The 27,843-nt window shown below is 39.8% G+C and overlaps 1 protein-coding gene across 1 annotated transcript; it reads right to left on the minus strand.

Annotated features, from left to right (window-relative positions):
* Window positions 1-481: 481 nt before the first annotated feature.
* Window positions 482-27,843, minus strand: PLA2G4B (phospholipase A2 group IVB). The gene is made up of 20 exons (XM_010225207.2): window positions 27,822-27,843; window positions 22,130-22,202; window positions 20,200-20,336; window positions 19,977-20,108; window positions 18,354-18,412; window positions 16,728-16,770; window positions 15,480-15,543; window positions 14,943-15,070; window positions 14,712-14,822; window positions 14,066-14,103; window positions 13,024-13,159; window positions 11,887-12,023; window positions 11,459-11,681; window positions 10,705-10,822; window positions 9,566-9,703; window positions 8,161-8,265; window positions 7,333-7,518; window positions 4,430-4,596; window positions 3,345-3,531; window positions 482-770 (listed from the first exon to the last, which is right to left on the minus strand). Exons 1-20 carry the CDS (start codon window positions 27,822-27,824, stop codon window positions 526-528), a joined length of 2,430 nt encoding a protein of 809 aa, XP_010223509.2. The 5' UTR covers window positions 27,825-27,843; the 3' UTR covers window positions 482-525.

The raw sequence follows: 27,843 nt of genomic DNA on the forward strand, positions 1-27,843 counted from the left end.
AGCATTTCTGTGCCAAACTCCTTCAGGGCAGCGGAATAAAGGAGTAATTTCTAATTCAGCAAGAGAAATTAGCCAGAGAGAATGTCACTGTCCACGTTGCAGCTTGGCCATGGTTCACAAAGATTCATGACCCTTTGGCCTCACCTCAGAGCTGAGCCCACCAATTCAGCTCAGCCTGTCCTGAAAATCTGGACGTGATTGAATGCAAATGGCCAGGACTTGCTTTGTAACAAATCGTCCAAAAGACACTGATAACGGGCTCAGTACGAAGAGAACAGAAGCGTACAAAAAACTACTACTATTACCACCACCACCTTTTTTTAAATGCCAGGGAGTTCCTGGAAGATCTCTGCTAATCAGGACCCAACTTCTTGACAAATAAGACCACACTGTTATGCTGCCATGGTCTGGCAACCTGGCTGGGACTGAGAGGAGAGGGTTAAATAAGCCCTTTCGAAAGCTAGGAACTTGAACGAGGGATAATAAGAAATGTACAGGTTCTTCCGTGTCCTGCAAAAACTCAGCCTAGGTATATCTGGCTCCAGAGTAGCTGGGTAGATTCCCAATCCTGCTACTTCTCCTCCGTTCCACAGCACTCTGGATTGCCTGGAGGAGCCGGTCTTGGTTATTGAGGATGTTGTACTTGCTCAGGTTCACCAGTTTATCAAAATTTTCAGAGGAGTAGATTAGCCTGATGAGGTAGTAGGGAGAGCAGTTGTTCTGCAGATTTAGATTGCCCTCTTCCATCTCTTCATGACAGCGCTTTACCCCTGCAGAGGAAGAGAAAAGCCACCACGGTGAGCTGAATATAAAACACAAGTGTCAAGGATTGATCTAGTTAGCAGAACTAGTCGGGAAAATAGTCTAGTTAGCAGAACTAGTCGGGAACTAGCAGGAAAATAGTGCTCTGAGACTGCAGACCTCACCACCACGCCTTGAAAAAGCCATTCCCAGTCAACTGTCCCTTCCCCTTCCTGCTAAAATTCAGACCTGGAAATCCCTGAGGGACCCCCCTGTCATGCCACTGCAGACAGTCATCCCTGGGCAATATAGTCCTGAGTCCATATCCTTTCTCAAATCCTACTCTGTTGATTCTCAGATAAGCCACACACCTGAAATACTTTCCCAAACTCATGAGCTGAGCTGGTGGTCAGGTAATCTGCTGGCTAGAGTGAGCAGACAAGTGTCTACTGCATATAAGGAGTCCGTGTGATGCTAATCAGGCAGAATTGCCTATTCTAATCTCTGCTTCCTGTTGTGTCAATATTTTTGCTAAGTAGCAAGAGACTGTGATTACCTCCAAGGGTCAATCATGTCAACAATCTCATATTTATGTTCCTTTTTACCTAACTTCTTACTGCTTGAACTAAATGTGTCCAAAACAAAAGGGTGATGCAAGATCATTGGCAGTTGGGCAACAAAGAGGCTGCAGCTGAGATATTATTGAGATACACACAGTGCCTACAAGAACTAAAAAAAAAAAAAAAAGAAAAAAAAGAAAAAAAAAAAAGAAAGAAAAAGAAAAAAAGGCACAGGAACGACACTCGACACATAGCAGGTTTTAGCCTAATGTAGTGGTTTCTTGGCAGCACGACCTCAAGGTTTTGGGCCCAGGGTGCCACTACATGTGGCCATATCACAAAGATCCAAGTTTTGCTTCGTCTAGCCTCTCAGTATTAGGAGAACCCTATAATCTGAAACCACATAAACACAGCGCCGCCCACATCCACGCAGCTGTCTCAAGCACACAAAGCATAGCTGTTAGCTGCAATGTAAATGTGCACCTGCAGTGCTGGTTCTTTCTCTTTTCTAGAATTTAAATAATTAGAAGCATAAAAAAACAAATGAAATGACATGAAAAGTTCCACTGTTAAACTTGAAACCACCAAGTTGCCAAGGGCTCTCCTCCCCTAGTCACCCATATCAGCCGCTGGCTGTCAGCTGGATGGATGAATCACCCAGACACATGCAGGTGAGTGTCACAGCGCAAAGATCTGGGCCTGGAGCACTGAGAAGCTGCTGCAGCTGCTTTGCTCTGCATGACCTCATCTGTCCTTCATTCCGAGTGATTTTAAAACTCACCTGTTTACTTGCTAGCCCCTGCTGAGCAGCCTCACTTGGTTGCTGCTTAGCATCTGGACTCCCCCCAGCTCTGCCCAACAGGCCTAGGCCCCTCTACAGGGCACCTCCTCTATCTGTATGGAGTTTCAAAACTGGATTTTCATGGTGTATCTGTTCATGCATGTATTCTCTGAGCATTCAAAAAAAAATAAAAAGCATTACTTAGCTTACTGTTTTGTTGTTGTTCACAGCTGTCCCCAAAAGAGACATTTTGCTTGCTTTGGACCCAAAGCCACAATACAGTTTTGGGTAAAGATGGAAGGAGAGTAAATGTTCTATCTTTTGTGCAGCGCACTGGGGAGGGACAGAAGGTCTTTGTGGGCCAGGTAACTCAAAAGGTGAGATACTTCAGGGCTGGTTGCTCTGAGAGCTCCAAGTAAGAGGAAGTTTAAGGCAGGCAGGCTGCGGAGGCACCAGCAAGGTAAAACCTATGGATTTTTGAAGGGTATCCTACAAACTCTTGGGAAAACCTGGTCTTTACGGAGGCCCCCTTGTTCTTTGCTGCTTCATGTCTACATTCAAAGACATCACCAGGAAGACATCACCTCTTTCCATTCTGGCCATGTTCATAATGGAATTACTGGACTGTGCTGTTAGGTAAACATGTGCCTATTCCTTCTGCTCTGACTCCCAGGCTACAAGCACCATCCTCGCCATCAGTGGACAAAGAAACAGGACGTGGGAGAAGCAGCCTCTGCCCAGCTTGCTGCATCCTAAATTGATACTGGGTAGGGGAGGGAACATAGAGCCAGCTTAGCACAGATGTTCTAGGTTCTTTCAAGGCCAAGGAGGATTTCTAACCTGCCCTTTTCCCCAGTGTCTTCCCATTATACGTAGTAACTTTTCCAATTAATGTTGCAATGTAAACTGTGGCTTGAAGTCATTGTCTGCCCTGTAACACATCATTGAGTCTGTTGTAGTTTGCTAACCTGCCTCCTGAGCTGATATATGCAGGCTAACCTGTATTAAAATACAAACGTATTTTAAGCTTAATGCAGCACCCTAAACACGGTCTGAGAGAGGGCTGGACATCCTCATTCACAACCCTACAGAAGAGGCAGTAGCATGGGTATGACTGCAATGGGTCGTGGACAGGGTAGTCTCACTCACACAAGGGCTGAACCCTCTCTTTAAGCTATTGCCACAAATAAGATCCTTGTTGTAGAAAGACTCATGGCTCAAATTCAACTAAAATGAACCGTTCTTACTGACTGTGAACTTACCGGGTTCCTTGAATTCCTTAAATGTATCATTTACCAGAGGAAAGTGGATTACTACAGGTGCTCTGGGGTCGTCTGCATCGAAAAACACGTAACACTCCTTTGGGTTCTTCTCTTCTTCTTTACTTATCTCCACTTTTGGGAATGGAATTCCTTGTATCTTGCAATATTTATACGTCATCTCTAATTGCTATGGACACAGAATGAGATCACCTTAAAGCCAACACTAAAACAAGAATCAGGTTTACTGAGATAACATAGAAACACTGTGGCAACTGAATTGAATCCCTGGAATGGCTCTGCAATGCATATACAGTCCAAAAAAGGCCACAGAATAAACCTTTCTGCCACCATAAACCACAAGTCAGAAGACACTTTCCATTAGCCTGTAATAGATTTTAAAGCTAGAGTAACTAAAAGTAACACTTAGAATATATCATGAGGGCAGAGTAGGAAACATGATGGTCACATCTCCAGCGACCAGTTGTTACTGCAATTCCCAGAGGATCCTAGGCAGTGTGTGCTACAGCCCTCTGAAGGAAAAAGAGCCCAAGCAAGAGTTTCCATAAATCTGATCGTGGAGGAAATCTTCTTGTTCCAAGATATAGTGACTAGCTTACTATGTCAAAGTCTATGATTAAGACTTTGACAGCCATGTACTTGAGAGTTTTAATAACAGAAGCACCTATCATACCCTGTCTTACATCCCATTAGTCAAGCCACAACCCCCTCCCCGCACAAACACAGAAGCCGAATAAGAGAAGAGTAATTTTCCTGACCACCCAAGCAGAGCTGCAGAAGCCCTGAAATCAGTGATTAAGCCTACATAAACGTGGTGCCTGCAGCACAGCCTGCAGTGATCAAACCTCCTTCAGTCCTCTTCTTGGGAACCACAACAAACACCACTGCTCACCCCACGAGCTGCCCTTCCTAATGCTGGGAACACTTCCATGCCTTTCTCAGTTACTTGCCTCCAGAGCAACTGGACATTGTTTAGTAAGAGCAGCAGATCCTACTCTATTAAACTCCACAGCTTCACCAGGAATGCTACCAAGGCTGCAAGGAGCAGGATGTGTCAATCTTCTTACCTTGAATGCAGTACCCAAACCATAATCAAGTGAGATAATGACATCCACATTCCTCTCTGGCTTGAAGAGCGCTGCACCACTGGTGTTGATGAAATAACCAACATCTATCAGGCAAAGGCATTTCTGCAGCGGTGTCAGACTGTTGGGGAAAGCATCCAGCACAGTGTCTGAAACACATTTTGAACACAATTACCGGTGCATCGGTAAGAAACAAGGAGGCAGCAGTTCTGGCCGGGCTCCCCTCTCCACAGCGCGGCGGGAACGCGGCCCCCTGAGCCCGCCCTGCCCTGGGCCCTCCCCGGGGACGCTGTGGGGCAGCCAGGCAGAGGACGGTGGGACACTGACCCCATCACTGCTCTCTTCTCCAGGTGCAGACACTGAACCAAGGGCACAAAATGCCTTTTGCTTTCGCACCCTCAGGGTTAGACCCCTTTTCCAGCTTGAAAACTCTGATTATAGCCTCCTTTCAGGGATCTCTCCTGTAATTTTTCCTAGTCTTCCTGTAATAAATACCATGTTCATGCATTCAGCATCCCCTACCAAGAGTTTTAAAAAAATGGCTTGACTTAATGAAACCAAGCATTCACCACCAGGGCAGGCAGAAGTGGATTATGCCAAGTGGTAAGCTGAGATCTAAAGCCCCACTGCTGACTGCCAGAGGCTTTTTTCTCTGCTAGCAACCTCTCCAGTCTCTGCAGACAAACACCACCACTGCGGAAAAAGCCAGTACTAGGCCCATGGAATAACAACCTTTCTTGCCATGGTTTTAAATATAAAAATAGAGTTTAAATGATTTCCTCAAGTTCACCAAATGAGGTAGAAAAGCTCAGAGCCTTGAATCATTTATACTTCAGTGTTTTAGGGAATTGCTGATCACAGAACTACTGCAGGTAAGCTCCAGCATTTCATTTCTTTCAATCTTTCTGCCTCCCTGGCCTCACTCTGTAGTGTTGATTTAACTGAGTAGAATAACTCATTTGTTCCACTGCCTGGAATGTTTGACGGCATCTTGAAGTAATAACTCATATTTTTTCCATCCCCGTTCTGTCAGATCTTTACAAAATCATTTGCTTATTTTAGCTTTCATGGCTGCTGGGAATTCTCAGCGTCTGTTGTAATGAGAAGCACTTTCCTTGCAGTTCCTCACAGAAGAAACAGAGCATGCTTTTTAGTTTTATTTGTCCAGGTGAAGGTTTTTAGTTAAAATTCCATTACCCTCATTCTCTTCTTATTGAGATGGTACTATGCAGCACTTTTATTCATGCCTAGACATGTGAATTAGAAGTAGGCAGCTCCTTGAGACAGTGTCTACTTCTATTTCACATCCAAAAAGAGAAGTTCTTCCTAAGGAATTCCCTCAAAAGCATGTGTCCTACTGCAAATCTATTTTACTTATTGCCTGAGAACTGCAAATTAATGAGATCACAAATTTACCACCATGAAAATCAGACTTCTCCACAAGCCATTTACAACCCTGAGTCAAATAATCTGCACTGCAGGAAAGTCTTTAAAGCACAGCTATATTCCAGAAGCTTCACCATGAGATCATTTCTGTTCATAGAGCTGGCATCCCTTCCTGTCTTTGTGCTAGGGATGGATCCAGACCTGATTTTTTAATTTGGTTTTGGCTTTACAGGTAAGAAAAAGAGACTACAATATCAGCTGTTTCCCACTCCAGACTACATGCTTTCCACTTATTTTACTTTTTTTGTAGAATGTTTATCCCAACGTAGTCTTTTTTATCCCTATGCTCTCTTCCTCCATATCCTCCCTGAACCCTTGAAACCCAATAGCCTTTACAGAATCGCTAATCTAAAAACATAGGGAAAAATACATTTTTTTTAAGATTGACTGACTGGCAATTTTATCCTTCACCAATCTTCTTATGCTGCTTGTTTTCTCTTTCTCCCACCCATCTTTCTCACGCCACCTTTTTTCCTTAGACCAGGCTCTTTTAGGACAACCACTTTTTGCTTACTGAATATTCTGAAACTACTTATTCCCCCCCCCAAAAAAAATCTATAATCTCTTGCCACTGACAGGAAACCTCAGGCAGCAATGGCAGCTTTGTGACAACCTATGTGCCATATTGCTACAAATGTGTTGTAACTTGCACGAAACAGAGGAGGCAAAACCTATATTGCCAAAGAGAAAGACTCAGAGGAGGCAGACAACCTAATGTGGTTTCCTGCTAAAAATTAATCTTAACGGTATGAAGCCCTCAAATACTGTTAGCTGCTACTGACAGATGGAATAAATGAAGCAGCTGGGGTTTGTGCTGGGAAGTTTTGTGACACACAAAAACTCAGTTTCAGCGTCTTGCTATCATTACATAGATGGTTTCTTGGGTTTTGAGGTAAAACTGTTAAGACCTGTTACATAAGGTCTGTGCATTCTGTTTGAGGTAAAATTTAATCAGTCTAAATCCCTGTGGCTTTATCCTTCTGCTGTGGCATCATGTTATAGCTGCTTCCGAAGGGTCAAAGAGAGGTTCCTATTGTGGATAAATCAGAAATACCGCATATATGGGTAAGCTACCTGTTTTCAACCAACTCATTCATTCATCCTATCCATATAATTACCTGCTAATTTTATGCTTTGAGTGTTACCCTTGTTTCCTGACCTCAAAACATTCTTCTGTGAATATTTGGACTATTGTATCTACACAGAGCAGCAAACTTCCTGCGGAAGGTCACCCAAATTACAGTTCTCTTCAGGAACTGAAAGAGTGGCCCATGGACTCATTAATTTTAATCTGCTATCTTTAAGAAAGAGACACTAAACATAGCTCCATCTCACCAGATTTCCACAGCCTGAAAAGACTATCTATAAATGTAAGATTTCCAAAGTCTAAAAACAAAGCCTGAGATGTTACCTGTATGTTGCAGCTAACTCTTTGTTACCTTTCCATTCAGCAAAGTCTTTCTGGTGGATATAATCCTTATGAAATTCCAGGCCTCTCAGGAAGTTATGACTCTTTCCCAGCAGTGGACGCTTTGTCATAATATCCTGAAACATTTCATACAATTTCCCTGCCAAACAAGATGGAGGCTCGATGACAGTGATATCATCCTCAGGGGAATGTTTTTCTGGAGAAGGAAAATGTGAAAATGAGCATTGGTGACCTGTTCAGCCATGCACCTCTTGGCTAACTCTCCTCCCTGCCTTCTTGCACATTCCAATTCCCCTTGTTTTTTGCAGTCTGCTTGAAAACATATGCACACAATCCTATTCATGTTTATTTTTGTTTAAAGCCAACCCAACCTTTTACTCTTTCAAGTGACACGGTTGCTTTACACTTTTGCCTATGAGAAAAAGGCATCCTTTTTACTTGCACACTCAGAGAAGGAATCATTTAACAGACTGTGAGAAAACCTTAAAGGAAAAACATTTGCAATTAGCATGAAGTATGGTTGCTGGTGAAAAAATAAAAAGAAAAAAAGGAAAAAAAAAAAAAAGAAAAAAAAAAGAAAAAAAGGGAAAAATAAGAGCAAATTTCCACAAAAAGTGCATAAAAAGTGGAGTTTGCTTTCCATATCAAAGTTGAATCAAAGATATCCTGGTGCCGATGATAATCATACTGGAAGATCCACAGTGATGCAATACATAATGCACCAGTTTAACGAGAATATGTAAGAGATTATCCAGAAACAGTTGCAATGATATATTGTCCTTAATTCTCTCTTTTATTGGGAGTACTACATGGTCAAGACTGATTTTAAATCTCTTACCTATATCTACCATATCTTTGGCCCATCGTTCCCAGAATTCATTTGAATTTGAAGACCAATACAAGCCATCTAGCAAATTCCTAGTGAAAATGTTTGTCCAAAGACCTGTAAGTCAAAACATATGGTAAAAATACTACACCAACTCATATTAATAACTCTTTCATCTAAATTTTTTATTACTCGTACCCATGCAACATACTAATGGTCTGCGTGAATTGACCTTGCTACGATTTGCTTAAGGAAAAAAATCGCGCAGAATTCAGATTTAATGATAACATCTCAGCACTCTTTCTCAAAAGCTATTCTCGCCAGAGAGGAACAAAACAGAGATATCAATCACCCAAACTGTGTTTTAAGAGTATCTCTGGTGTACTTGTGAAAGAAAGAAATTGCAAGCAGATTTCAGAAGTCTGGGTGAAGCCATACAAGCTTAAGAATTTTCTTTGATTTGATCTATTCTTTAAATCTAAAGCCTGTGTTGTTGTTGTTTGTTGGTTGATGCTTTTTATTTTGTTTCCTGTCAGGCATATTTAGTTTCTGTGGAGTTCACCTGATACAGGATCAGAATGGAGCTGGCTTCCTAGGCCATTCTGCTTTTGGAGAAGAAAGAATTACCAATTGTCATGAGTTCATGACAGGTACTCACATAACAAACAAATTCAATCTCTACTGAACTTCACAATGAAACAATTACGATTTTGATCTCTACTGGATTCTTTTTTGATGTTAAGGGCTTCCATTTTGACAAGGACTTCAAATCTGCCTCAGGGAGATGGTTTCCACTCACTAGCTGCTTTTCCTCTTTTCCTTGCATTGAGAACCAGAGCAGCCAGTCAGAGCAGCTGTTGGAATTAGGAAGGCTTCCCTTATCCTGACAGGTAAGGAAGATTACTGGAGGCATTTAGCACCATTCTTAACCCACAAAGTTCAGACAGTTTTCACCTTTGTGGGCTCTCTAATCAGTTATATTTTATTTTTGGCTCCTTCCAATTATACTCCTGTAATACCATGCCTACAAACATGCATGAGTCAAAGAGAGGTTTCATAGGCAAGTGAAGTGAGCTACCCCACTTCACTTGCCCATAAAATGACTGGCAGAGGGGAAGAGGGTTAATATTTCCTCATCTTGCCTTCCCCACCTTCTTGCTTAGCTTAGAAACTGGGAAGGAGGACCCCTTCAAATCTGCTGCAACCCTTCAAATCTGCCTGAGGGAAAAGCGAGGAGAGGAGGAAAGAAGCTTTACAAGGAGCTGAAGAGCACAGAGCAGGTAAATAGTGCATTGAATCAAGACCAAGAGCAGACCTGCTGTCAAGGAAAGTTTTACACAGAGCAGTGGCTAGTTAGTCCCAGAACCACACTTTCTACTGTATTTTGGTTAAATTTATTGCTTGACTACTTGGTCACCTTCCAGATAGCAGATTCGAGATTCTGGTAACTTCTTCACTCGCCTTCCCATGAAGAACTCACTGTCAAAATATTCTGAAGGAATGGAGGCTCCGTATTTTGGTATGGACACCTCGTAAGGAGAAAATTCTGCCCATTCTGTAAAGGAAATGACACATGCAAAGGAACTGACACATGCTGTGTTTACGTACTAAAGAGCATTCCCCCTACAGATAAAGCTATTCACAAGGTAAATGAGTTTTGCTCTTTTCAGCAACTTTGTACTATCAGTAGCTTGTAGTGAAAACTAAAACGTATGAGATGTGGAGAGATGATCCACAAACAGCTAGATGATTGAGGTGACTTTTTCACCTCAGAAAAAGGGTCTAACATTAGCTTCAAAAGCTTTCATTTATATTTCAAAATAAAGATTCTGGTGTTCCACTTGTCTCAATAAATCAAGAGCATTAAATGTACAACAGGTTAAGTCTGCTCTAACCTGCAAGGAATGAGCAGCATGAAGCTTCTGCTAACCCATCAGTATACATGAGCAAATGAAGCTGCTTGAACACACACGAGCTTAGAACCAGAAGATACCAGAATATGAATACGGTGTTGCATTTTACAGACTCAACTTCTCTTGCATAGCTATTGCAGGAGAACAATAGCCATAAATCTAATCTAAATCTAAGCACTGAATGTTTATTTTTTGGTTGAATGTACCCTGCATCTAGTGAAAGGGTCAGATCATATGCAACATATCAATCATAGCCATTGCTCCATTCTACACGTCTTCACACTCTCATTTGTGCAATATCTAGGGAAGTGACAATTGCATTTCACAGGAGTTTTTCAAACTAAGGAGCCATCATAATAATTTTGTATGTGTGAAACTGAAGCTGAAAAAGGTTATACAATTTGCCCATAGTTGCACACTAGAACTTGGACCCAGAATTCTGAAATTTCCTGTTCATGTCTGAGGGCATCAACTAGCTGATCAGCTTTTTCCTATCTACATACAGTAGTTCCAAAGGTAGGCAAACATTTTAGACAAAGATGAGTCCTGAGCAAGGACAAGCAACAGAGGCTTTCTTCCTGCCACACACCCCTCCAAATCCTCTTTAGTCCCTAAACAGAGTCACAACCCCAAGGATACTTACCTCTAAATTTGAAAGTGCTGAAATTTTCCTCTTTGACATTGAGGACCGCATAGAAAGGCAATGGGTTTTGGCCATGCTCCAATGCCTTGCGCTGGTCTGTGAGTTTGTATTTTCTTGGCTAATCAAATATATTTTAAAAAATCACAGTAAGCCTTAGGAATATTAAAATAAACTTGCTGAAAAAAACAAGACAGAACTGCTGACACAATCTACCTGAGCAGTAGCAGATGACAGATGCTTTAGGACCCAAATAAATCTGTCAGTTACATTTTCAAAAGAGGTCCTTCTTTATTGTTCCTGCATTTTCTTTCATAGTTGGCTTTTTGATGCATAAATGTTCAATAATGCCTAAGTGCCTTTACTGTGTCTGTGTCCCAGGCTAAGGCTCAGACAAATGTTCTCAAGAAGACAGATTACGTCTTAAGCGCCCACCTAGAAAGAGACTTTAAAAGACCTGAGTTTTCAAGGGGGATCATTCAGTATTTTCTGAAAGCTTAGCCATGGAAGCTGTTGTCTTTTGAGCACTCCAATACAGAGGCACCATCAAACCATTAGCTACCCCAGAATATCCTGCCTACAGGATATTTTGCCACTACTTACAAATCATACTGGGGTGTCACAGTCACGGTGAATTTGTTCAAACCTTATCCATCCACATTATATAATGGGACCAAAGTTACAAGGCAAAAAAAAAAAGAGAGAATGTTTCCCAAATTTGTGGCACAACCAATGTTCCTGGCAGTATTGTACATACCTCATTATGCAAGAACATTTCCTGAACAAGTGACCACAGGGTTGTAAAAGATGAGATGTGTCCTGCTTTTGCCCTTTCAGCTACTTCCTGGTGATAATACTTCAGATGCTCCACAGACATAATGTTGTACTTGCATTTTGTCACTTGTTCTTTTACTGCCTTGAGTGGCCCATCTAGGGGCTTCTGTGACCAATCAGCATGCTCATACAGGTCCGCTAGGGTCCTAAAAAACAGAAATGTGAACAAAATAATCCATTTAATAATAAAAAATACTATTTTTACCCAACAGAATCAACAGTAATGGCTCTATCAAGGAATAAGGTTCACTTATGAACAACATAAGACTTCAAAAGAGATAAAATTCTCTGTGTGTGAAAACGTGGTGCCCCACATTCCAGATTCCATATACAAATCTCATCTATACACACCATGTTGAGCCAGAAGCCCCAGTGATATAGGTAACACAGTCCAACAGATTTAGCTTCTGAAGAGCTGCGAGATGGCCAAACATTGCTGACATTGCTCTGAGGCCTCCACCTGTTGCCATAACAGCTATTACTGGGACCTGTTAAAAACATAAGCATTACCTTCAAAAAGTTACTCTCCTGCCTGCTTGGAAAAGTCTAGTTCCAGCTTTTACAATTTCTTTCAGCAGGTTTTACTGGAGGACAGTGAAATTAAACTGATGTTCAGCCAGTATTTACGAGTACCTTCTTTAAACTAAATTCCAAATATTGAGTGGATTCCCTTAATCTCAAATCTTAGATGAGTTTTTAATATTCAGCAATTTTAACTGTCCTTGCTCCCTTCGTTCTTTATAATTGCAACAATTTGCAACAGACAATTATCTGATCTTATAAGTAGTAATGAAAAATAAATGCAATTAAGAATTGATTCAAGGAATTCCTGAACAAAGCGTTAAAAAAAAAAAAGTGTTAAGCAAACAAAATGATTCTTTGGACAGCATCCACTCATTCATCAAATTAAATTCCAATAAGAAAATGAATGTTCACTTAAAAACTCACCCTGCATTTTGGCAGCAAAGAATACTTCAGCTGGATGATTTTAGAAAGTGTTTTTCTAAATCACTTTAGAAGTGATTTAGGAGGATTTTGAGGATTTTGAATTTTTGTGAAAAGCATTTTGAAAATAAAAAAGAAAACTGACCTAAAGGGGGAGATTTTAATGATCACATATTTCTATGTAAAATGAAATTTAAATGAATCCACACCTCATTTTCCAACCTAGTTTTAATTGTCCATCTCGGCCATGTCTCACACAGCATGCTATAACGTGCTGATGTGCTGCATCACATCACTGAGAACTTTGGATCTGAGGAGAGGTATGTTACATCCTTTGGAATTTGACCATTGAAAAGAAGAGGGGCAAGAACATTTTGGGGTACACCACTCAGAGAACTTCTGTTTTGCTGCCATTCAATTAAAATCAATGGGTTTGTCATCAACATGCAAAACTACCCAAAACTTTGTAGTGAGTTGTGCCAATTTAATTTCAATAGCCTTGACATCAATTTCTATCAACAGCCCCACATTCAACTCACAGACCTCATGTTCATGCAGATCTCTTTCCAGATGAAGAACTTTTTTCAGGGCATTGGCAACCACTCTCTTCCTTTTTTGCAAGAATTTATGTTCTTCTGGGCACAGATTATATCCTAAGCGCACATCTAGTTTTTCTGTGCTGGAACATAAATAAATCCAGAGTCACAGGACTAGTGTTTAAAATGTATATTGATCTATTTTCAGCAACTGCAGTTTATTAAACAACATGAAGAATTATGATTCACTGTTCTCATTTAGAGAATGAAATGCAGATTCCAGCTTCAAAGAAAGCAACTGCTCTGCTTCTATATGGTCTCATTACTTTCTGATGTTTCAATGTAAGTTCTACTGGCATCTTAGGATAGCAAATGCAGAAAGAGAAAGACTTCTTTGTGCTCTTCACTAACTTTGTAAGCTGAATCCTTTCTGTTTCTGCTTCATGTAATTTCTGAGCTAAGGGTGACCAAAATTTAACACCATTTTCTAGGAAGATTTGTACCTTGGATCTATAGAATAAGAGTTCAATGAAAAAGATAATCAAATAATTTTGTTAATATTTGTTTTCTAACTCATTATCTTATAGTGTGACTTCTTGTCTTCCCTAGCTAATGCTTCTTCCTATTTTATACAACTGGAACCACAATTCTGTTTTCTGAAGACTATGTGTTTGAGTAATGTTTATACATTTCTCTGGATGTTTTGCTCACGTCAAACTCTCTTCTCCCTCCATCTTATTCCTGTTTTATTGTCCATTTTGAAGTAACCTCCAAACTCAGTCTTTGGTTCTTTAACTCAAAGGACATTTTGACCACTGTTTGAAATTTTCATCATTTTTCTTGGCATCTTGGTATGACTCTGCTGCTCCAAAGGCACTGCCCCAAACTATGTTATGTTGCGGTGACTCTTGCATGGTGACCTAACTGTTGTTCTATTTTGCCTCTAGCCTTATGCATTCCTTATATCTAAATGAAGGATATGCTGCTCTAGAATTCCCTGTTCAAAGAGCAATAAAACCTTCAGAAAAAAAAAAAAACAGTCCTCTTACCAATCATTTACTTGGAGATACAACTGCAGTGGTACATTCTGTAAGCAAAGAAATGTCGTTATTAAAAAGCCAAACATGATTTAAAAGCAGGAAGGAGAATGACTGTGGAAAAAAGACACGTTTTGAAATCCTGATTTTCAGTCTTCCCAGAATACTATCCCCACTATGTTCTGATTAAATAAACACCAAAAACATTCTGTAGAAAAGCAAAAGGAAGAATAAAGGTTCACTGAGGGTAAGACAGGCACATGGTCTAAGCTAGTCACCCAGGCTGGCTTGAGATGGTGGAAATAAACTGAGTCTTACCAGGAACAACCCAAAGCCTTTCTGAGGAAGTAGAATATTCTCATTCCACTGTATAAGGTAAAATAAATTGGCCTCTAAACTTAGACACTTAACTTAGGCATTTAGAACTAACTAGGATGGATCCCCAGTAACAAAATTTACAAGCAGAGAATTGATATTTCTATGAGAAACTAACCTTTCCTTCCATATGCAGAAAATTCCCAGACTTACTAACTGAAAATTGCTTTTTTTTTTTTTTTTTAACAATACCGTGTTAAATACAGTTAAATACTGTGTTGATTTAACTGAAAGTTACTTTACTTATCTCTCAAAAAGTTCATATAAATGGTGAAGCACTTACATTTCTTACGTGGAGGGCTACTTTCACTCTGTGTCCAACAGGGAGAAATTTTAATGGTACTGTTAAGGTGTCACTTAAATTGCTGTTGTCACCTTCCTTATCAGAAACTTTCTGCAGAGAAAAAAAAAACCTTTTTTTTTTCCAAAACAGAACAATCCTTTTCTTGGCTGTTTCAGCGACACTGAAAAGGCAAAGGCAGCGTGAGCAGTGGTTGTGCACAGTGCCCGTTACCTGCAGCTTGACTTTTAGTACTGGCTCCCAAGCCTTCACGCAATGGAAGCAGAAAGCATTTGTGTCCTCTGTAGTCTTCTGTGTTCCTTCATGAGATTCAGGAAGCATAAGCACGATATTTTTGCCCTCTAAATAAAACAGAATTGTTCAAATTAGTTAGGCAAAGAGCTACCAAAGTCTGCAAACCTTCTGCTGGAAGTTCACCCTCTGTGACAACTCCTCCATAAGCTGTCATAGTAGCAAGTGTCCTACAGCAGAGGCAGAGGTCTTCACATGATCAATAACTGGCGCTACTTGCCTTAACCCCACAGCTTGCAGCACTCACCATGTCTGCTCTCTCTCATGCCTCCACTAGTAAACTAGACAAGGAAGATCAGAGTTACAACCTGAGGCAGTCCAAATACTTTCTCTGGTCTATATTTTATTTCCTTTAACAGGTTTTTGGTCATCTTTGCATTTTAATGTGTTTTCATCTGGAACTGACTATGATGGGGCTGATTTGCTTGCATTCTCACTTCACAGAGAAATGGGGTGTACCTTTCCAGTACTTCTTGCTTTCATTTCTGTCCACTTGCACTTCCAAGCAGCAAATCTCACGTGACTGTGAAAGATACCAGTGAAAAAAAGCATAAGGACGCAGCAAACACCATATCTGCTGTAGATAATGAAGCATCATCCAATAAATTGGCTTCAGTGCTGGAAACAATCTAGTTGCACAAGGAGAGCTCATTAGCTCATGACGGTGTTGCGCTAGTGCAGATACACAATTTCTGAACTAACTTGTCTATATAGTAGTACATTGCTGCAAGTGATCACATCCATTCATGCTATCCTGAAATCAAGAACCTCTGTATTACACAGTTGCCCAAACCCAGCTATGGACATATCAGATAATTATTTAGGAAGGGAGGGGGAGTCACCTGATGATGACCTTCTGTGTACTGTGGCTGTGATTAGTCTATGCGACATCTTCTTGCTGGTCTTGATGTAGACAGATCATAGATTTATTCTGCCCTACCCCCTATCTGAGTCATTCCAGTTCACCTTGAATAATTCATGCCAGGACAGATTTTCAGTCCATTTCAGGAACAACTCACTCCAGTCACTACAGCTCTTATGCCTCACCCAGACAATGAGGGGGACAAAACAATACATGCATTAATCTAGCAAAGGTTAGCATCTGGAAATCACACGCATGTTTGGAGCGGTTGGCATGAAGTGCTTTGTACTGCTCAGCTGCTGGGCCAGCCCAAGGAGATAGGCAGGTACCACACACTGACTAATACCACGAGACGACTCTGTTTCAAAACCTAAAGTGGATCTTCATTAACAAACTCATGTCCAAAAAAGTTGCTACATTAGATAACCTTCCAGTCATATGCACACTGACTACTTACCAGGGCCTCCTACAGACCCATCCCTTTTACCACCTTTGTTTTTCCTGCCAAGTACCATATATTGTCACCTGAAATACAAGCAGCATTTCACCTTGAACATCTATCAGTATAGGGCTCTGAAACATTGACAAACCATAAATAGGAAAAATACTGACATCCATAATACCTAAGGATTTCAAAAACAAGGCTGCTAATTCTGCACAGAGGGGAGTGTCTAAACCATAAAGAATAGGAATCATTTCACATTTTTCTCTTTATAATGAAGACCATGCTATTATCTGTCATATTGGCTTCTGTTCTCTCTGTAAAGTGTCGGATTATTCAGGGGATGTGAAGAGAAACAAAATGAGGGAAGTCTCTCAATGCTACATTTTTATGTGAATCTTACCACTAGGACATCATTGGTAATGAGGTGCTCTGGAGGGCCAGGACTAAAAAGACAAAACAAAAAAGACAAAAAAAAAAAGCTTGGTGAGTATTTGGTATTTTCATTAAATAATAGTTTTATGACCTTGCCTGCTTAAAGTTGAGTATGGTTAAACTACTGTCAGAATCTACTTTTTTTTTTTTTTTTTTTTAAAGTCCTAACGCTTGCTCACCTGCTAAGCATGAACCACAATGTAGTAGCTAAAAAGAAGACAGACAACTCTGACCATAAAAATACCAATACCAATGCTTAAAACTACATGTTAAGACATAGCAGCACAAAAATGTGTTGGTCTATACATGTGGAATCATATCCTGCCCTTAACAAAAGCTACAATATATAACCTAGGGAAAGCAAAGACTGCTATTAATATATGCTGTGCAAATATTTATTAGGAAGGACATTCCTGACTGCTCTAGATTATAATTTGCAGCAGGTCACCAAAGAATGGCAAATAAGTATCAGGTCCCACTGTGCTACAGGTATGACTGGAAAACAGAAGACAAATAATATAAAGTCTTGGTCCTATACTTTTTATGTAGTAAGACCTGGATTTGTCATTTAATGGATATACCTATTTAATACTGTGAGTAAGCTATGGAGTCTCCTAGCACCACCTCTTGCCAAGGCCAAGGCTCCAATGGCACTATGTTAAGCACATTTATAATCTGAAAGGACTATTAAAACTTGACTTTCTGCAAAGACCAGAATATCTGACCAAGCACTGCACCCATCAGTGTAACTTCTGTCTGAGCTACAGAATGCATGTAAATGCAAACACCCATCCTTGACTTCCAAGAATGAAGAATCCCCAACCTGAGCCTTTTGATTTGCACTGTGAAAAATGTTCCTCTTGTTTCTAGTCCAAATTTACCCAATCTGGTTTCCAAGCATTGCATCTCATTCTGTCTTTCTTACAGCCTTATTCACAATTATTTCTTCTAATCATGCAGTTAGTTTTATTTGGACTCTACCTCTTTTTACATAGTGTTAAGCTCAAGCATGTCATATAAAGCAGTTTTCAACTAAACATTTTTTCAGCTAAACTTGTGATATCATCTTAAAGTGCGATACAATTTATTTTATGGGATTTGATCTTCTCCAGATAATATTGATTATTGCTACTAGCAGGGGTCTTATTTTTATTTATTTGTTGATTGCATCTTTTGTCAGTTTAAAATTTGTTTAATGGGTGACCTATCTAATACTGTCTACGTCACCATATGCATATTTTATGGTAGTAAAACCACACAGATTTTCTGGTCTTCTAGAAACAGCACAGTGTTCAAGGTATTATTAAATTAATATCAATAGTGTGGAGAGCACCTCTTAGCACTTTCATGCCTCCTGTGCGCAAGTTATCACATCCTGCTGATGTTACATTTCCCTGATTAAGATACAGGTGGCAAACAAAAGGCAAGACTTGTATAAAATATACTGAACGACAGAGTTAGCTGGGGAAGTTAAGGTAAAACAAAATTGAAATAATAACCTCAGCTCAGTGCTGGGAGGAAGAGACTTAAGATACTCTCAGATACTACTGCTCCCTATCAGATCTATACCTCTCAACTTTGTAATTTTACTCACATTCTTTCCATTCTGAATTCCACTTCCAAACATTCCCATTTCTTAATGCATCTCTCTTTCTAGGAAGAAAAAGATAAAATAAATATGGCCTACTGGAGGCTGCAACAGTCTGAGAGTACACACATATCTGAAAAACACTGTATTTCCATAGCTGGCATCTGTTCTGCTAGCGTGACCAAAATAAGCCGTGCGTGTTACCTCTCTCCAGAACTGAGATTGCAGTAAAACCACAGACTTGGGAAACGTAGGCAAGATTAACATCCCACTGTGGGATGTATAGAACTGAACAAACTTCCCAAATCACAATCAGAGAGGGAAAGCCTGGCTAACACCAAAACATAATAGCTTGCTGCGAAGAACATGTGCATGGGTGCTATACATTGAAGTCCAGCAACAAATGTGACTAATACCAGTGCCATTTCCAGGTAGAGACCATTTAAACCACATTCCTATGGAATCCAGCAAAGAAATAGGCAGAAGCAACTGGCAATAGGCAATAGGCATCTCAACTGAGATGGTTACTGAATTATTACATTCCTCACAAAAGCTTAGCCACTGTCTCCCTGACAACATCAACAACATCAGGAACTGGCTTACACATAAAGAATAGGAGAGGTGCCTTGCTGCTAAATACAAGCTAGCATAGGTTTTGTATTTCATTTGCTACACCTTCTCAGTTCTTGGACTCATTACCTCCTGGACATTTGCCTTAAACATTGGTGAATACTTTGCATTGTTTTGCTGAAACTTTTATCCAATAATCTTGGACCTATGTGAATTAGAGTGAAGCAGACAAACTGGACGTCCCGACTCACGCAGACAGCGGATCACTGTTAAATGAGGTGAGCAAGCAGTCAGGAACTATTGCACCCTGATGATACTTGTCTAGGGAGCCAGTGGCTGAGGAATGAATGGCACAAGCCTGCAGAGTCACTAGGAGGATTTGTTACCAGATTTCTGCATTTGGGAAGTGGCTCTTCACTTGGGTGTAGACTATCTCCCACCAGCAATGAGCATGTAGCAGTACCTCCATGCCTGCTCAGATGCCCAGGTTTTGCCACAAAACTATCTTGGCTTTGTTCTCTGAATGAACCTTTTAAAAGAATGCGAAAGTTGCTAGCAGAATAGGCTTCCCTTTACTATGGGCTAGGGATATTCCGTCACCTAGGAGGAAATACAAGACCATCAGCAGGAGAAGCTGAAAGAATCATTTAATTCAAGTAGTAAGCAGATTGTCTTCATATTTTTAATAAAGAGTTGTTTTCTGAGAGGAAATGTCCTTTAAACATGGTCAAAGTAGAAGCCAAATGGTAAAGAAATTACTTATTAGGAATACAAAAGATAAAAAATGACTATATTTACAGATACTGGCTATTAACTCTTTTGCCCCTCACATGGTTTCATGAGAGAGAAGCTGGTTCATTTTCTGAATCTGTGAAAAGAGATTAATGATGCCATAAGAATCCAACATTTAGTAATATCTGATAGGATCAGGTATTGACAATGATATCAAAATTTAAGGATTTTTTAATTTTATTTTACGCAGACCCAAGCCCAATTAACATGGGAGCCAATACAGACAGCAATGTTTTGCTGAGCTCTCCCTGAAATTTCAGTCCTTACCTCTGGTTTCAAAGCAAAAATCTCACGGACTGTCTTTCCAGGTTTGACTCTAGCAACATTAAAAAGAACTGTGAACTGCATGTCATCTTTGGTGAGAGGATCTTCGTCACACACTGCCAATTCTAAGATGTTCTGATAGCAGAAGAAAACATATAATAACTCAAGTTAAGGAAGTATTCCCAGCTATTCAAAAGGGCAATTTATTTATTTATTTATTAACTACCTCGACTTCACTCTGGATCCTAAAGCAGAAAGTCTCATTCCAGACAGGGTCATGAGAATTCTTGATGGTTTTGGTCTGAAGCTTTTCATTTGAAGCAGATGGCAGCCACAAGCGCACATAGCAGTCTGATGCAGTCACTGCAGCAGAAAAATATTAAAAACCTGATGCCAATATTACAGATGAAAGGAAGGGTAAGGCCATGATTCTGGGAACTAACATTTTTTTTTCTTTCTTTTCTTGATAAGTAAGGAGATAATTGGCTGGAAGCAAGTGAGAAGCATCTTACTCCACTGTCTCATTCCAGAATAACTACAAAGGGCAAACGCACACATTTATAGACAAGCACGCTAAGAGCTATATCTCCTTTGTGAAGAGAAAGAGGCACAAAAAGATCAATAGAAATGGAAGCTAATTCCAAAAAGGGCTAATAGAATGACCAAAGGAAAGGAGAACATATTTTACATAGGAGATCAGATGAGACTAGCTTGCTCTGACTAGTGACATAGACACATAAAGGGGACATGACTGCTGTCTAGATGAGGTAGATATGAGAGGAGAAGATCTGTCACAGCTAAAGGCCAATGGAGACTCAAGAGCAAAAGGGCATGAGCTAGTCAAAAACATTCGTATAATTTCCAGCCTAAATGTATTCCTCATCATTAGAGAAGTTGTTAGTTTTTGAGCAGACATCCAGTGTGAACAGTTGGGATGGGGAAATACATTTACTTTGTGGAGCTTGACAACGCTGTGAAAGGGAATCTCCAGGGTGTTGTCTTTCAGAGCGGGAGTCTGGACTTGACCGAAGAAGTCTACCGCAGCCCGAGATGCCTAAATACTTCAGACTGGTATCAAGCAGTGAATAACATTTTCGCGCAAGGTTTTGGCAGGAAAGTAGAACAGACCCTTCAATGGAGTAGATACAAGAGATCATTGAAAATCTTAGAATTACAGGCCTTGTCACCACATAATCTTTTTAGTGTCTTTCTCTAGATGTTGCTGCATGATGCTTCCCACAGAAGTTGAAGCCATTCAGAAGTTATTCAACCAGCAAGGAATCCACCCTCTGTGGTCTCTCTTGCAGCCAGGCTTTACCCCACATTCTGCTTAGCTCTGACCCAGAAGATGCGACTCAGCTGTAACTCAGATAACATGACATTTTTCACGATGGGAATATACAGGCCAGAGGTTTCAAGAGTGCAAAAAAAGGCAGCTCAGGGTCTTTGCCCTGATTGAGGAATCCACAGGAGACCTTTGCAGCTAAATGGCCGATCCATGATACACCTTTGAGAAGGAGTCAGAGGAGGCTATGAGAGTGACATAATGAATTAAAGAAGGATGAATACAAAAGTTATACACAGATAAGTTGGTTTCACTTGCATGTTCAGCCCATGTTTGGGACTGGCTCTGCAGGTGTCTGTCTTTATCCAGACAAGATCAATATAATTTAATGTGACTGGTGATCAGAGGACAACAACTATCCCAAATGACAATAGACTTTAAAAGGCTTGGAATTCTTTAATTTACCTGTGACATTAGTGCGTAATTGATATGTTTTAATAAAAGGTTTCCTTATATATGGGCTGTGTGGTAGAATTCCAATTAATGACACTATTTATACCCATTTTGAACATCAAAACAAGTAACTTGAAGCAGATTTACAGGTCTTACTATCCTCACAAGGGCTACCTTCTCTTCCTTCTCCTACAGGTCCAGCAAAATCATTTGAGATTACCAGCTTCCTCAAATACAGTCTAGATAGAGCTTCCAACCTAATGGTACCTCAAGCATTTGATCTAATTATAACCTGGCACTAGTGCTTGGATTGCTTTGCTTTATGTTTGTCACTTGTTTAGAATTTGGGAATATTGCTCCTGGGGCATAAACTCTAGAGGTAAGAAAATTAAAAACAAACAAATAAACCACAACTCACACAGGTCTCTTGACTTGATATTCTTGGCTTGTATGACTCTTACATAGAGCAGGTGCATGGGACAAACCTTTATCTGAAGAGAAAACAAATACAATGAGTTTTATCAGCTCCAAATACAAAAATCTAATATAATACAGTTTGTCTATCTGAAGTAGGGAGCTAATCTCCAATGTTAATATGACATGCTGAGATCATAGCACAATTGTGCAGCGGGTTATTTACTAAATAGCTTGACTAGGCAAAGGCAAAGAGGAAGGAAGTTAGGGATTAAGCTAGGGATTCAGGATTTAGGAGTCGTGGCAAGCTCTGCGTTCATCCTAGTGCCTCTTTTTAGGCAGTCTGTGCAATCATGGGCATGGTGATGGTTGTACTGCCCATCTGCTCCGGCTGTGCTACAGCGAGGTCGGCATTGGGCCTTTGGAAGGCAGCCCCAGGAACTGGCTGCTGCCTCCCTCGGTCTAGCACAGCACTGACACAAGGCCAGAACACGGCGGTTGTTACCAACGTGCCTTAAAAACTCCTGATAGGGAATTGCAAGCAGGCCTCGATTTTCACAATGCTCCTCAAAGACCTTTACAAATAGGCTGTGAAATAGCTCACTGAGAGGCATCCAGAGGAACATACTATTCACTTTGTGGCTGGACCTCTGGCCCAGCAGAGACCCTCCAGACAAAGAAAAAAGTATCCTACTTTGGATGGCACTTTTCCCCATCACTAAGTACTTTTAAAAGCGTGTAAGACTGTGGATACTTTGGCCGGGCCGCTGCTTCACCTCCTGCCATGGGACTTCCTTTTCCCACAGGCTGGCTCGCTATCATTGCGATGCTTATTCCAGGTTACTTGATCTTAGCTCTGATAAAAAATTAAGCTTTCCAACTTAGGCTGGTCAAATGGTATTTGTCATTTTAAAAAGATGTTCTGAGAAGCCTACATCTCTCTTTTTTGTCATTCACAGGCATGCATGAACCCATATGTAAAAATATTTAACAATTTTAATAATATATGTGAGAAAATATTTCCTTTTTAAACTTGGAGCATTTAAATTTTCTTCTTCTTCTTCTTCTACTGTTTTTCATCTATATTTTTTTGCATACTGATACATTTTGTCAACAATAATAAGCAACAAAAATACACTGTCCTGCTAACACCAATAAATTAAAATGAGTCCACACTACATTTGAAGTATTCCATTATTTCGTACAGCAGTTAAATCTAAACACTGACTAAAATATCACATCTCCTTGTCTAAAACAAAGTGCCAATTATAGCATCATAAAGGGATTTCTGCTTTGTTTTGAAAGGTGGCATCATTTTCTTGGCATCAAAATCATCAACTTCAAAGTTACCTAAGAGCAGGGAAGGTGAGATTCTCTACAGAAGTACTTACAGTAACTAATCTAAGTTTCTTTTAAAGTAGGGTGGAGGCTATTGGACATTTCACCAGTGATGAGAATAACCTTCATTTGGTTTCATTCAGGTTTGTTTAGAGGTAAATTATATTACATCAAATGAAGATAATTTGGATCCTGAATAAACATATTCAAATAAAGGTTTATTAAATTTTATGATGTCATTTTTAAAGTTACATCTATTTAAATACAGATTAATAGTTGCGTCACCATAAGCACAGAAAGCCTGTTGTTAACTCTATAAAACTCAGGCAACATTTCATCTCTTGGCCTTTTAATGTTTAGTGTAAACTTATTGTTGCCTGATACATTGGATGCACGATACATTTGTTCTCACATGACAAGTACCTTTTCTGCTCTGCTTTATTCCTATTAGGAACTGATATATTTAAAAATTTCTACATTTAACTGATTATGAAAATTACAAGTTCCAGTTAGGACACTTCCAAATTATTCCAGATGCCCACTAAAAGAGTTTGATTTCAATTTTCCCATGTAAGTAGTTATTTAACAGAGAAGCACTAATACTCAGGCAGCATTCCCAGTAGCTTTCATTTCATTATATTGGATCATATATCCAATTACATTGCTGACTGTTTTTTAATTAATATGTTAATTCTCTGTTATTTTGCAATAAACTTCCCCCTTGCTCAACAGACACCTAAGTCATTCTCAGAATTTGCCTTCACCAGAGAAATGCATATTTGTATACAACTTGCCCGGCATCTTTTGTGATGAAAATTTCACATCTACTGACAAAAATGACACGAGCGGCAGTTCATCATCAAAGTGCTCTGCATTGTGATTCACATCATCCTTTTTTATCCTTTCCCACTAGACTCAGTGAGTGCCTCCCTTCCCTTTCAACAGCAATCAGGGCCTCACTTAAACATGTTAACATCATCTGCCAAAAGAAACATTATTACTTCTGATTTAGTGCAGCATCGTCCCTGTGCTGTTGCAGAGTAGAAGTTTAACTGGTTTAGATGGGTAAATGGGACATACTAAACCAGAGGGGCTGTGCAAATCTCCAAGGGAAGCCAGAAGCCATCCAGCTCTTCAGGTTGCAATTAATCCAGCCTGGGCTAACTGTGTTCAAAACCGGGCCAATGCTTTTTGCATGAGAAAAAGCACGGGCTTATTTTCTTCTACAGTGGCCCAGAACAGCCTATTGGGGTCTGGTTTGGGTGGTCCAGAATAACTACGCTGCACAAAATGCTGACACACCAGAACACACTTTAGAAGAAAAAAAACTGTGGCTAGAGATAACACCTGCTATTTTCATAGCATGAAAGGGAACGGGTAGTAGCATAATTAATGCAAGTGGATAAGCACAGGCACCGTATGCGGATACCCCTCATGACAGTCTTGCAGCTGTGCTGTTCTTGCTCGTTTTCGCTTACTTCCCTACGTGTGCCACCGCCTCCTGCGTAGGCACAGAGACTGTGACAAAACTTCTCAGTAAACACCTAGGGTCAAATGCAGCTTTCCAAGCAGCACATCATTCTCCTTTTTTTTTCCTAGAAAAATAACTGCCCAATTTTGACAGAAAATTAATAGTGGCACACTGAGGCCAACAGCAGGATTCTGCTACCTGTCTATATGTGCGTCCTAGAGCTACCCATGTACATTCACATCCTAGATGCAAATAAGTCTTTCCACTGGATTGCATTTAGCACTTAGCTGTTTTTCTGTACTCTCAAATCAGCTTGTGGGGAGGGCACTTCAGGTCTAAAATACAGAAAGCTTAATAATCATAGAAGAAGCACAGGCCCTCAGCCCACAAGAATCCCCACATCAAAGTTTAAAGGAACTGAAAATTCCCATCCACTGCCAAGATCTCAATGGTTATAATGATAATCATTTCCTGGCCTATGTCTGGCTTACAGAGAATAGTCACATGCCTGTCACCTCCAAAAGGACACTTCTACTTACAGGTTGTTAGTCACTTCAAGGTTTTATCCCCAAAACACAGTTTTGAGCTTTGAGCACGTGAGCTTTTGAAATTCATTAATAATGAAGAGCCTCTTGAAACCGTCTTTTGATGCCAGTGGAAGAAGCAGAACCCAACTACGGCTCACACCCTTGTCTGCCTCTCCATGCTGCTCCTAGAAGGTCTCCGGACCACCTTTCACTAGTAGTTTGTTATTCTAGGAGAGAAATTTCCGCAAAGTCTGGAAGCTTCCCCCTAGCACCACCTTCTCAAGCTCTTTTTTTTAGAAAAAGCCCTTGGTCCATACATATTGGAAGCCTAACTGGAATTTCAGCATTTCCCATCATGAAATCTAAGCAAATTGCTGACCAGAGTCGGATAACACCAGGTTTCTATGATTTTAGAAACCCTGAGAGAGTTCGCTCTCGGGGGTTTGAATTATGTAAATAGTTCTAGGGACATCACTCAAGTTTATCAGTATCTTTAGGCATGAATTATTACTTCCTTTCATGAACTGCTGCTTTTTTTCTTTCAATAAAGTACAGGAGGAAGAGATGTTCAATATCTTATATGTAAGATCTCTCACCATTATATTCATTTTCTTACCCTTTCTTCTGTTTTAGATACTGAGAATTTGTTTCACCCACAATTTGGAGGAAATCTGTCAAATTAAGATTAAATCTATAAGCATTCCAATAAAAGAAAACCCTTCATGGCATAGCTTGGTTTCATGATCCTCTTTTCCACATAGATTCTTTAATAGTTAACATGGGCTGGCTTTATTAGCCCCTTTAGTAGTGAGAATTCTATCAGCTTGTCCTTCCATGCAACTGCCTATTTTATTAAAATTAGAGGTATATAAAGCTCTGGGGGCTTTTGCTTTTCTCTTAGCTTGGCCTTACATTGGCAGAATTGAAAGCTGGAGACAGAGACAGATGGTGACAAAAGCGACTGAGTGAAAAAATGCTCAAAACCAGAAGTAGGGATAGAAGGAGAGCGCATGACCATTTCCTAGGGAATGACAACAATCCAAAATCTTTATTGCTGGAAGCTGAACACCCTGCTGGTAAATCTAATTTACTCTACAAATATTTGTTGTAATTTCCTATTATCACTAACAGATTGTTTCAAGAATCATCATGGATTTGAGATGTAAACCCTCTTCATATTTTAACAGTCTCTTTGAAGTAGCTAGGGACTATGGCTTTACTTAGAATTTCTGAGTATTTTACCATCTAACAATTTTTTCATAGCTCATAAAACTGCTGAAGACTTATTACACTGGTCTGAGCAGAGAAAAGACGTTGGTATATTAAACGCATTCCTAAGAAGTTGTAAAGTAATATTGCCCATCACTTCTGGGCTTCTAGTCTTTTTAAACAATCAAAAATAAACTAAAAGACTTTTAGTAGGCATTCCTAAGGAGCACAGAGTACTCAACACTTTCTAAGCAACCCACTTTTTTAATTTAGAAGGAAAAAAAAAACACATAAACCCACAATCCTCTGACTTTTGTCTTTAATTTCCAGCTTATGCATCCTGAAAAATGCATTTGCCTGACAAAATGACATTGCTACCTGTATTATTACATGAATATAGTGCTTTGGGAATAGAAACTTCCTGACCTGAAGCTATGCTTGTCCTCTAAACTTGTAGCTGTGTTGCCTATTAAACAGTAGTCTGACTATACTCATTTAATAGCAGTTGCAGCAACCAGATTAAATACAAAAAAAAAAGATGTGCTTTTACTGTTATAGAGACTTTCTAGATAAAATTGCATATAAGCTGTCTACCCATCTCTCAGATCCAGAGTTGCCTTAATAGATATAATACATAATATGAACAGATAATATTTATATCTAAGATAGATATATGAACGGATAGGTATGTAGATTGGATATAAATTTTAGCCAGAAAGTATATTACATATATAATTTATATTATTTGTCCTGAACTTCTGACGTTTGGATATTTGTATCTATCATTCAAATCTATGTATTCAAATTCCTGGTATTTTCCTGCATCTTTACCTGCAAAGATTTCTGTGGCATTAAGTACAGTAAATATTCTTTAGTCTAAATGATTAATGACTCCATAAGCCATAGCATGTAACTGCTTTTCACCATATTTAAAATCCATGAAAGACCGTATTTTTTTCACTTTAACGTAAGTAACGTAATTTAACGTAAGGGTTGATATATGAAGAATGGTTAGTTAGTAAATAACTCAAATCACGCATTTCAGACACTGCACCTCTTTCTAAAGGTATACATGAGAAAACAACTCACAGCCAATAATTCTGTTCATTTACACTAAAAACTATCACTTCAAACCTCTGAATGGAACCTACCATTGGAAAACTCAAGCCCAGA

Source organism: Tinamus guttatus, unplaced genomic scaffold (assembly GCF_059628265.1).
Source record: "Tinamus guttatus ecotype Peru unplaced genomic scaffold, ASM5962826v1 Tinamus_guttatus_pri_ptg000089l, whole genome shotgun sequence".
NCBI lineage: Eukaryota > Metazoa > Chordata > Aves > Tinamiformes > Tinamidae > Tinamus > Tinamus guttatus.

Excerpts from the sequence above, each read along its gene's own strand:
- PLA2G4B (XM_010225207.2), bottom strand. Across the intron at positions 9,704-10,704 it reads CAGCACTTTCAAATTTAGAG|AATGGGCAGAATTTTCTCCT; the intron begins GTAAGTATCCTT and ends TTTCCTTTACAG. Across the intron at positions 7,519-8,160 it reads CAAAGATATGGTAGATATAG|AAAAACATTCCCCTGAGGAT; the intron begins GTAAGAGATTTA and ends TTCCTTCTCCAG.